This window comes from Arachis stenosperma, chromosome 9 (assembly GCF_014773155.1).
Source record: "Arachis stenosperma cultivar V10309 chromosome 9, arast.V10309.gnm1.PFL2, whole genome shotgun sequence".
In the NCBI taxonomy this organism is placed as follows: domain Eukaryota; kingdom Viridiplantae; phylum Streptophyta; class Magnoliopsida; order Fabales; family Fabaceae; genus Arachis; species Arachis stenosperma.
Window position 1 is genome coordinate 160,670,682 of NC_080385.1, and position 11,975 is coordinate 160,682,656.

Consider the following 11,975-nt stretch of genomic DNA (forward strand, 5'->3'; position numbering starts at 1 on the left):
AATTTTTTATTTTTTATTGCCTCTTTTTTTCTAATTATATTTTTTCTTTTAAATTATGTGAGAAAAAATGAAGATAAATTAAATTTTTTATAATTTATTCTATTATATAATTAATTTATCACTGAACAAAATACATAAATATTAATATGTGTCTGTTTTTTGTATATTTTTTTAATATTTTATCTTATTTTATTTTCAAAACCAAACACCCTCCTAGATCTCATGTTCACCTCAAACAGTGGTAGTCAAAACTAATACCTGAGAAGAAAAACGAAAAAATAAAAAACCTGTTTCCAGAGGAACAAGTGGGTATCAATATCATGAGTGACATGCATACAAGATTGGTTTTATGTTTTGATTTTCTTGCCCACAAGAAAAGAAGTAGGTCAACTCCTATCTACTGGACACTCTTACATGGACTGATCCCTAACAAAGACTAGAATCCAAAAGCTACACACCAAAAACATGTGAAGAGATTTACCCTAGAATATGTTGAGCCAATTCCCTAATAATAATAATAATAATAATAATACTAATGCTGCAATCAAAGACTTCAGGCAGTGCCAAAATGTTTGCATCAATCATGAATTGTACAAGTACGTTACATTTCCTAACACACTCAATAATATATACACATATTTGAGCTTCTCTCCTGACAATAAAAAGGGTAACAGCAATCCTAACACATCTCTTTACAGCATATCTATACTCAAAATTCTCTTCCCAGCTACACAATTCTAAATTCATTATCTTATAATTAGTTTTAATCAGTTGATCTCGTCTAGCTGGAAAAGATTTAACTTTATAGTTAGATATATGAAGAGATAATACAATCATTAATTACCGTGGGCCTCTGATACTGCAGAAACCTCTGCAATTACTATAGATATGATTAATATATCAGTAGCCACTGGCCAGAAGGAAAGGAATACTATGCATTAGAATCATGACTACCAATATTGGTTTGCCTGTTTGGGAACTTGTGAACACCAGAATCCGCTATGGACACAGCACCATTCATCTTACGCGAAGTTTGCTTTCCTCTGAAGACACCCCACAAATAGTACTTTGATTGCATTCCTATGGAGGGTATATCAAATTAAAAATCTCAAATAAAACTTTTGAAGTTATATAAATGATAAGATTGAGATGTCCAAATGAAGGGTTAGAATAAATGAAGCTCACTCCGATGTTGAACTGGGAGGGCGGTAGACGGAAAAATTGTGAGGTCTGCATTTTGAGCAGCCACCTTTATCGCGAGTTCAAGTTGAATGATGTTGTCAACCAGCTTATCAAAGGCTTTTTCGTCTCTGCAGGGAAAGAGATATTTTAGATATATCATTTTAATGGAAGATCTCGGTAGCATCACTATAGTATTGCCTAAGAAATAACCTTTGACTCTGAGGAAAGAAATAGAGAGCAATGCTCATATCAGTTGGCCCCTCATACTTAAAACTTTTAGGCCACACCACAGATCTGGGAAGCAAATCCGCATGAAGCACCTTTGGCAAAAGCTGTGTCTCCTCCTCAACTTTGGAGCACGCTAAACTGGACATATGGGCCAGAAGTTCAGTTACAACACCACCAGCTTCATTGCGGAAGTTAAGACTTCCCCTATAAAACAGAAAATTCAGCACCATGTCATTCCAACAAAGCAAAACAAAGTTCACCAACTTCAAATAATTGTAGCAGAATATATTTCTTACCTCCATATCGGCTTAGCAATAGGCTGTGCAGGCAAAGGCATGTGATTATCAGATAACAAGGCCTTAGTTTTAGCAAATGAGTTAGGAATAGCTTTCCTTTTCATCTGCTTCTCTTCTTCAATCATATCTTGTTTTTGTTGACTGATAACTTTTCCTTTCTTCAGCTTCTCTTCTTCAATCATATCTTGTTTTTGTTTTTGTTGACTGATAACTTTCCCTTTCTTCAGCTTCTCTTCTTCAATCATATCTTGTTTTTGTTGACTGATAACTTTTCTTTTCTTCAGCTTCTCTTCTTCAATTATCTTTTGTTGCCGTTGATTGTTGATTTGTCTTTTATCATGCTTCTCTTCAACCGTCTTATGTGCCAGTTGATTGCCAATTTTTCTTTTATTTAGCTTCGGTTCTTCAATAATATTATGAGCCTGTTGATTGCTTTTCTTCACTCTATTTATGCAATTCCGAAGCTTTTTTGTGGCTTTGTTCACATCATTTTCTAAGCTTATGGAGTCACTATTTTCAGGTGAGGCTGAAACACGTATGTCAAAAGAAGATGGCTTCACGAGCTTTACTTCACAATCCTCACAAAACCATATAACTTCCTCCCAAAACACCACAGGACCATTTAAACAGTATCTGAAAAACAAAGTTAAGAACTCAGGCCAATAAAGGCCATATGACCGCAAATGAAAAAGAAAAAAAGATCAATTCCACAAATATTTCTATTTTAAAAAATGCTTTTTGAGAGAGAAAGGGGGGGGGGGGGGGGGGGGGATTTAGAAGCAGTTATAAATCCAAGTCATTAGGATCATTTTCTCATGTATCATTAGGATCATTTTCTCATGTATCTTTGGTCTACCAAAACCTAACGATAATGGTTACACCAACGTATACCAATAGAAGAAAGAATCAAGCTATGTAGTTTGTACAGATGACATATAAAAAAAACTGCTACAAAGGTAAATCAGAATTCCAAAAGCACAATAATTAAAATCCAAATTCAAGTTTCTCTTTTGTAATATAAACAATGACATCCTTTAAAACTAGTTAGGATGGGCTTCACAGTTCAGAAAACTTCATCCTTGGGATTGGGGACTGCTATGGAAATATAAATACATTCTCCAAATAGACAGAGTTTCAATTTATAATTTCACATATGAAGTTGACACTTTATTATTTTACTATACATATTAGAATTTAAAAACACTACATTCTATTTGCAAAAGGTGGTTAAGGTATCAATACCAAGTATTGTTTCAATTCAAACTTTTAGTTATCATTTGGATGATCCAATTACAATGAGTACACTCCAACCTCCAACACTCAAATAGATATTCAAAAGAATGTCCACAAAGCATATTAGTAGTGGCATCTATAACTAAGTATGAAACAAGTACTTGCTACAAACAAAGGCATTCAAGAATGCAGAGAGACGAAGTAAAGAATAAGTACCTATGCAAAGCACAAGCCTGACACTCTTTGCAAAAAACCAACGTCTCTGGAAAACCTTCGTCGCCACACTTGAGACACACAGTTCCCTACAACAAGTATACAAAGTTAGTTATATTCAAGTGACTCAAAACTCATAAGACCAAAAGTGCACTTGGCATTCTTTTATGCACTATTTGTGATTCACAAATAGGCTTTGTTTCAGCAGTCCTGTAATAATCACCATTCTAAAATGCTGAATAAAACTCATCCCTTTTAGTGCTTCGGCATTGTAACTACATTTCAGAATATAAAACACTTGCAATTTCCCATCAGGAGTAGCAAAAAGGGAACAATTCACTTTCCCTTCAGAATCTACATTTGACCCTTTAAAGAAATAGTTCCACTTATTAAATTAAAAAGCGAATTGAGCATAAATTTTAAAAATAATATCTTTTTAAGTATTATCTCCAAGCTTTAACTGTTCAAAAGATATTTCATATTTGTATAATTTGACCTCGCATTATGCATGTATTAACATTGATAACTGAAATTGAAACTAATACTTAATTGGAACATGCATAATCAAGAACAGTAATAGTCATCATGCATTAATTAACCCAGATTTCAACGAGGGAAAAGAAGGTTGTATCAGCTAAAGCCACCTTCCCCCAGAAAATTGATAAATAAAAATCAAATTCAAAGTAAGATAAAAACATAATTAACAGAGTATAACAATTATCCAAAGATAAATTATAAATTGAATTTAAATAAAAAAGGAAAAGGGGGAAGCGACTGACCATGAGTATGGGTATAAGAACGGAGTCGTTGGTGTGAAAGGATGAAGGGTGGATCATAAATTCAAAAGAAAGCAACAAAGATTGATTCGAAGGGAGGAAGATTGCATCCTAAAGAGATGAGACGCGAGAAGTGAGAAGAAAAGTTTTCTGGAATCAGAATCAGTCTGAACTCTCAACTGAAGCTACACGATCGGTTTTTAAAGTAATTAACATGGGGAATTTAATTTAGTTGGTAGAGAAAAGGATTAATCCATTCTTTTGATCCGTGGATATTTAATTTTGAGAATTTAAAAATATATTTAAATTTTAAATTTTATTTTAAAAAATAAAATGTAATTTTTTATTATTTATTTTATAAATAAAATTAAAAAAATATGAAAAAAAATATAAATTTTTAAATTTTTAAAAATATATTTTTAAATTCTTAAATATATTTTTAAAAATATAAATGTTTTTAAATTAAAAAATTAAAGATTTATTTATTATTTTTTAAATTTTTATTTAAATTTATTACGTTTGTATAATTTAAAAACTAATCAATCTCTATATATCTTTTTAAAAACTTTTCAAATCCCGTGGACTTAAAATTGGCAAGTTTTTTTAATTCTCTTTACATTAATGATAGATCAAAATTCAAAAGTAAATCTTTTTAGAATATTTGTTAGTAATTTTTTTTGTTTAACTAAAGAAAAAAAAATAGGAGTTTAATGACTATGGATTATAAAGTGATAAAATTTATTTCTATTGTCATCTAGTTAGACAAACATTTTTGTATGATTTTTAAAATAGTAATTAATTAATTAAATTGAATTTATACAAAATTTGTTTTACAGCAAACTCATGCGTGCTGCGTGGAAAGTTAATTTGGTTATTTAATAAAAGGTTTAAATTAAAAAAAATCATGAAGAATAAAGATGGTATTTTTATTTTTTAAATGGACAAAAAATTTGGTATTTTACAAAAAGTAGGTCATAATGGTGTAATATGTGGATATAGATAGTTGTTGATGCTGATCCTTAGTCATTCATTTCGTTGGATAAGTTTTTTTCTATTAATATTTTGGTCAATTGGTATCGACACAATTTTAGTTGTAGGTTAACTATCAATTTGTCAATGTTCAATTTGTTTATAATAGATTCCCTAAACAATTATCAAAATATATGTGTTTTGTTTGCTCTTTAATTCGGTAGGAAAACTTGAAACAAAATTTTGGAAAAACTAAAAATTTAATATAAAAATTTAATAATATTATTAATATTAAAATAAAATTTATAAATATAATTATTTTTTAAATTTATTATTAATAAAATAATAAATTAATAATTCTACCGATAAAAAAACTATAAAATAGTTTATAATGGTATTCTTTAAATTTTTAGTAATTTAAAATCTTTAATAATAAATCTGAACTAACTTTTATAATATTTATTAAATTTTTTATCAATTTATATAAATACAATAAGATCAATTCTTATTAAATATTCTAATATTTTGCATTATATAAAAAATTAAATTAAATAAATAATAAAATATAAAATAATATTAAATTAAATAAATAAAAATACTTAATTTTTTATATTTAAACTCAAAGAGGTAGAGGGGAGGGAGTGTTGCTTGTGGAATAGAAAGTTGCGAAATGCAAATAGAAAAGTTGCTAGCAAAGCAGCGTGTTTTTATTTTTTTATTTTGTTAGATGATTTTTTTTATTCTTATTTTTTGATGTTTTTTTATTCTTATCTTTTGTTTGTTAGATTACTTTTTTGATTTGATTGTTAGATTATTTTTTTATTCTTATCATTTTTTATTAAATAATTTGTTTATTTAATTTGGTTTTATTTTTTAATTTTGATGTGTTGTGAAAGCCATTAAATCTAAATACCTTTAAGTCATAATAAAATATTTAAGACAATTAAATTATTTTTATTTTTTAAAAAAAACTACTAATTTTTTTATAAAAAATTTAGGGGCTGTGGTCCTCATTATTTGAATCAATACAAATTATTTAAATTTTGTTCATGGATTAAAAATTCTAATGAAAAATTATAAAGTGCACAGATTAATTCTCAACTTCTAATTGAGAACAGAATGATTTTTAAAAGAGATATTTAATTTTCTATTTATTTTAAAATAATAGTTAAACTTAGGTGACAACTCAGGTGCAATAAACTTCAAGTGAAGTTGATAATTGAGAATCGTTAGATAATTTGACTGATTTAACTAAATATTTATCTAACAATTCTTCATTATTAACTTCACATGTTTCACCTTAAACTTATGTGTCCTTGGTGTTAAACTGAAATGCCAATAGAGAGATTAACATGTCTAACGGAATAAATGAATAGAAATCTTCGTGACATTTTTCATTAAAAACCAAGTTATTTATCAAAATGGTTAGGGAATAAGGTGTAGATTTTTTTTATTATTATAAACTATAAAAAAATTAATTCTTAAAACAAATTAAAAGATATTATAATCCATACAAAATCTGTTCATCACATCATTAATTAAAATTATGATTAATTAAAATTATACCTGTTCTTGCGTGAATAACTGATTCTTTAACGTTTTTTGATGTTCGAACTCGTTTTTCTTGGACAAGAAGGATGATACGTCAGTTTTCTTTAACAACGGTGACGGTGGACACTTGTAAAGGTACTCTAACGTTCAAGTTAGTAAGAGTAAAAGATAAATATGAAATTATCAAAATGAATAACATACCAATGACCTAATGAATCACTTGTATTTATAAAGTTGTTATGTTTAGGACGGTTATAAATATTTCTAGAACTACTGTGCAGAACTTTAGCTAATTATCTCATAACCGTATTTTAGTGACCTTATTTAGAGAGATTTACGGAGAGATTTCTGCTCCCATTTGGATTGGCATGTAGTTATTTGATTTTATAGGATAAATTCGAAGAGCAAAACAAGTACTTCATGTACTCCTAATGTAGCACGTGTTTAAGCAAATTTTGATTTATAGTTTTACTTGAATCGAGTTATAGCCAACGGATTAATACCTATTTAAATTTTAAATTATGTGAATAAAAAAAAATTAAATTCATTAAAAAATTATAAATATACTGGTAGTCTGGTACGATTTAAATAGTACCATAATATAAGCAACTTCGTCTTTCTATACGCTAATTTTGTGAGCAAAGTATTCAATGTCCAGGACGTTTAGACCATTAAATAGTCACATAATAAAACATGTTTATTAAATTTTTTAATAACTGTTAAATAGTCTTTATCTAATTTTAATTACAAATTAATTTTTTATATATTATTTAATTATAAAATTTATTTTTATTTTATAAATAAGTATTTTACTATTCATCTATCATAATAAAAAACAAAACAATAACGAATTAGATCTTTCATTAATCATAATAATTTTTTAACAATCCTAATCGATTAAAATTTTATCTTTGTTCCGTTGCATCCGTATAGAGTTGTAAAATCGTGTTTTTTATAAAATCAATCGATTGGATTAATAAAACAATCGATTGAATTTCAGATTTTTCATAATTCAATTGGTTAAAATTTAGATTTCCATAAAACATCGATTGAATGTTGGACGATAGTATGATTTTCTCAAAAAATCAATCGATTGTAACGATTGAATAATGATTAGAATGTGAGTTTTTTCTAATTCAATCGATTGTTCATGTTACCCAATCGATTGAAGGCTTCAAAGCAATATGAGGTCTCACAATTCAATCGATTGGGTGTGTTACCCAATCGATTTAAGCCTTCAAAGCATTATGAATTTTCACAATTCAATCGATTAGTTGTGTTATCCAATCAATTGAATTGTGCACTATGTTACGTCGTTCTCAATTTTTCTACTCGTGTTTATAAATTATTATTTTATAATTCATCTATCTTATCTTTAAAATTCTATCTTCAATTTTTAAGTTTTTATTTTGATTTAGATATTTTAATCTTATCTCGTCTTTAATATTAAGGTTATAAATTGATGAATGCAGAACTTTCATCCTCAACCCTAGCTCTTTTTTGCATTTTTAGTTCTAGCCATTTTGGGAATATTGGTTCGGTGGATTTTGTAGAGATTTGGATAAGGATTAATAATATATATGTAGTTTGGAGTGGATGTTGATGAGATTGGAGAAGAAGAGAGAAGTTTGCTGAATTTAGAGAGAGAAGAAAGGTTATGTAGAAATGGAGTTGTAAAATTTAAAAAGGGGAGGGAGGCTAAACACGGATGGTTATCAGGCTTGATTAATATACAGCGCATATCAAAATTTAATCCATTGCATACCAATCGGTTGAATGCAGAAAAAAACCTTATTCTCGTCACATTTAAATCGATTGAATACTCATACCAATCGATTGAACGTACAAACTTCAATCGATTCAAATCAATCGATTAAACTTTCATATATTATTCTAATAGCGTAAGTCAATCGATTGGGTGACAGAGATCAATCGATTGAATTAACTAAATCCAAATTGCTTTGATGATTTCAATCGATCGGGTAATATGACCAATCGATTAAATAAGAAAAATCCCACATGTCTTACAAAATTCAATCGATTGAATTTTTAACAAACACGATTTTTCCAATCCAATACATATGTAACAGATCAATAATAAAATTATGATTGATTAAGATTGCAAAATATTTATTACGATTAATGGAAGATCTAATTTGTCATTGTTTTAGTTTTTGATTATTAATAAATATGATAGATGAATGATAAAATAATGATTTATAAAATAAAAAATAGATTTTATAATTAAATAATATATAGGATTAATTTAAAATTAAAATTAGATAAGAACTATTTAACAGTTATTAAAAAACTTAAAAAACATATTTTGTTACGAGATCATTTAATGGTCCAAACATTTTGGAACCACTGAATCTGGTGCCAATTTTGTGTATATAGAGTTATAGACAAGTTTGCTAATGTAATCATCGAATTCTATATGGATTGCAGAAGTTTTTGCCTATATACTAAGTGTTACGGTGGGTAACCGGAGATTAATAAGATGGATGACGTTTGACGGCCCAAGTGTATGAAGGAGGAGAACTCCGGATGTATCTGCAACTCGGGAGGCTCCGTCCGACTTGCGCGCGTGAGTGAATGGGGGGTGGTACCTGCAAAGACACTCCGATGCCTAAGTTAGCAAGAGTGTGAGCAGGTCTAGAGAGTATTGGGCTTAGAGATACCTGAGGCGTGTCAGTGTACTTATAGTGGTGAGCCAATAACCACCGTTGGAGTAGTGCCGTATCTTTAGGATATTAACCGTCCCATTATCTTAGGGAGGTTAAGATATGGCTTTATGAAGTGGTTAGAGAGATTTTAGGGGCGGTTACTCATTTGAATGAGTGTTTATCTGCCAGCCAATCTCATAACCGACTTCTTTATACTAAGTCGTGGTTGACACCGACTTCTTAAGTGGAGGTCGGTGCTTTGCTAGGCTTAATCTATTGGATCAGGCCTTTTGGTTGGACCTGGGCCCTTAACATTGGGCCAGGGTATGAACAGTGCCCCTACTTGAGCCCAAGATCCTCTTAAGGCTTGGGTTCAAGTATTTAGCTCGGGTTCGTAGCCGACTTTCACGGGTTTTGAAACCGACGTGATTTTCGCGACCTTTTGTTTCTGACAGTTACGTCAATTCAAGCGTCGTGTCCGTTGAGGAAGCGTTTAGGGATTGAGGGCTTTGGTAACGGTGCAGTCTCATTAATGACTGCCTCGTTTTTACCATTATGCCCCTTAGCCTATTTATAAATACTTTCCCTCTCTTTCGTTTTTCCGTTTCTGCAATCTTTCAAACTTCTTATTCCTTGTTCGTGCTGTATTCTTGTGCTTGAAGATTTCCGCTCTCTCCAACCTTCATTTCTTGGATAAAGGTTAGTTTTATTTCTTCCATGTCATGCCTTGTGTTTGCATGTTTTGTTTTGTGGGTGGATAGGTTGGCCTGTAGATTTTAGCTTCGTATCTCTCCTCTTTAGGGGCCGTGTTTTTTTATTTTTCTTTTTCTTTTTTCCTTTTGTAGGTTTCTGCCACTTTTCTTTATATATAAAAAATGGCTTCCGTAGATGTTCTTTCTCTGTGGGTTGATGACACTGTCCTTGGGGAGGAACCCCTGGTCGACGCTGAGTTTATCACTCATCTTCGTACTCATCACCGGCTTTGTACTTCAGAAGAGGACGAGCCAAAATATGAACTGATAATCCCGGGTCCTGAAGACCGGGTCTGTTTTGGGAGAGTTAATGAGGCGGCCCCTCATTTTTTCTTCATGTATGAATGTATGATCACCCGTTTGGGTGTTTTTCTTCCTTTCTCTGATTTCGAGATATCTGTTTTGCACCACTGTAGAGTTGCCCCTACTCAACTTCACCCCAATTCTTGGGGTTTTTTGAAGATCTATCAGTTTATTAGCCACGCTCTGGACTTTCCGACCTCTTTGAGGATTTTCTTCTTTCTCTTTCATATGACTAAGCCCTTTAGTGGGTTAAACAACAAACAGCAGTGGGTATCCTTCCGAGCCATACAAGGTCGGAGGATTTTCACCCTTTTTGACGAATCTTTTCATGACTTCAAAAACTATTTTTTCAAAGTACAAGCTGTAGAGGGTCACCACCCTTTCTTCCTTGATGAGCACTCTTCCCCTCGCTTTCCCCTTTATTGGTTGGCGGCCTCCCCTTGTGAAAAGTATGGTCCAGATGACCTGGACGAGGTGGAGGCGGCCATTGTGGGGTTTTTCCGAGAAGCGTGGGGGAGGGCCCCATACTTGGATACCAGAAAAATCCTCCAGGGAACGCCGACTTTTGTTCAATCTCAATTAGGTAGTGCATGCATTCCTGATTTCCGAGTTGTTTCTACCGACTTGAATGTTGCCGACTTATAACTGTTGGTTGTTTTTCTTGTAGATATGGCGAGGAAGAATGCTCAGGAGGCTTACCAAAGGGTCCAGGAGGCTAAAGCAAAGTCCCGGGCTAGGTCTGGTGGTGCCAGGGCGATCACCTCTCCTCCTCCTCCTCCTCCTCCTAAAAATACTGGCACTCCCTCTCAACCCATTATACTTTCTTCCTCAAGTTTGTCTCGACCACCCCCTTCTGCCCAAATTCTCTCCGAGCCAGAGAAGAAGAAGCGCAAGACTTCGGAGTTTGGCTCTTCTTTGGATGGTGGGGTTAAGGCGGATGCTCTGGCATTCGTCCGAAAGAACATCTATCCTTTTATAAGTATGGATGATGTTTCTGTTCGAAACCACCTCGCCACCATGGCCGAGGAGAGTTTTAGGGCAGCGGGTGTTTGTGGCAAACTTTTGGACATTTTTGAGAAGACTCCCCTCAGCACTTTGGGGGCATCCTCGAGGGTTGAGGAGTTGGAGGGGAGGCTTCTTATTTTTGAAAAACATGAGAAGGAGTTGAAGGAGGAGAGAGATAAATTGAGGAAGGAGAGGGATCACCTTAAGGAGGAGGAGGGTAAGCTGCGGGCTCAGTGTACTTTGGAGGCGAATTTGAGGAAAACGGCACAAGACAGCTATCACAGTTTATTTCAGGATATTGTAGCTGTGAGGAAGGACTTGCTGAATTCTCGGAACGCATACGCCGAGTTGGAGGACTCTATTGCCGATGGTGCCGAGGAGTCTTGGAGAATTTTCTTGGAACAAGTCAGAGTTATCGCTCCCGACTTGGACCTTCCTCCTTTACATCCTGATAAAGTCGTCATCGATGGTGCTATCGTGGATCCTCCTGTTCCCGAGGTTGTTTCCGAGTCAGATTTGAAGACTCGGGGGCAGAGGATCATTGAGTCTCCTCCTCATTCTAAAGAAGCTCCGAGTTCTTCCTCCGTTCCTCCGACTGGTCCTGGCGGCGCCCCTCCTGAGTCTGGCGGTGGTGATTCCTCTACTCCCTTGAAAAGATAACTTTGTTTTTTATGGCTATATGGGGGTTCAGCCTGTGAGTCCCCCCTTTTTTAAACTTATTCATTGTTGGTGGTTGTGTGAACAATTTCCCTTTGGCCTTTTAAGGCCGTAAACAAAATATTCTGATCTGTGCCCTTTTTT

The 11,975-nt window shown here is 32.6% G+C and overlaps 1 protein-coding gene across 1 annotated transcript; it reads right to left on the reverse strand.

The window, feature by feature from the left end:
* Positions 1 to 552: 552 nt before the first annotated feature.
* On the reverse strand, positions 553 to 4,161 carry LOC130951659 (uncharacterized). Its single transcript, XM_057880353.1, has 6 exons — positions 3,932 to 4,161; positions 3,156 to 3,241; positions 1,707 to 2,339; positions 1,393 to 1,614; positions 1,186 to 1,310; positions 553 to 1,080 (listed from the first exon to the last, which is right to left on the reverse strand). Exons 1-6 carry the CDS (start codon positions 3,986 to 3,988, stop codon positions 932 to 934), a joined length of 1,272 nt encoding a protein of 423 aa, XP_057736336.1. The 5' UTR covers positions 3,989 to 4,161; the 3' UTR covers positions 553 to 931.
* Between the last annotated feature and the right edge of the window lie 7,814 nt (positions 4,162 to 11,975).

Bases quoted from the DNA above. Each gene is read 5' to 3' on its own strand.
- LOC130951659 (XM_057880353.1), bottom strand. From the start codon at position 3,988: ATGATCCACCCTTCATCCTTTCACACCAACGACTCCGTTCTTATACCC. The intron at 3,242-3,931 runs GTCAGTCGCTTC...TACTTGTTGTAG, and splicing joins TTCTTATACCCATACTCATG to GGAACTGTGTGTCTCAAGTG. The intron at 1,615-1,706 runs GTAAGAAATATA...TCTGTTTTATAG, and splicing joins ATTGCTAAGCCGATATGGAG to GGGAAGTCTTAACTTCCGCA.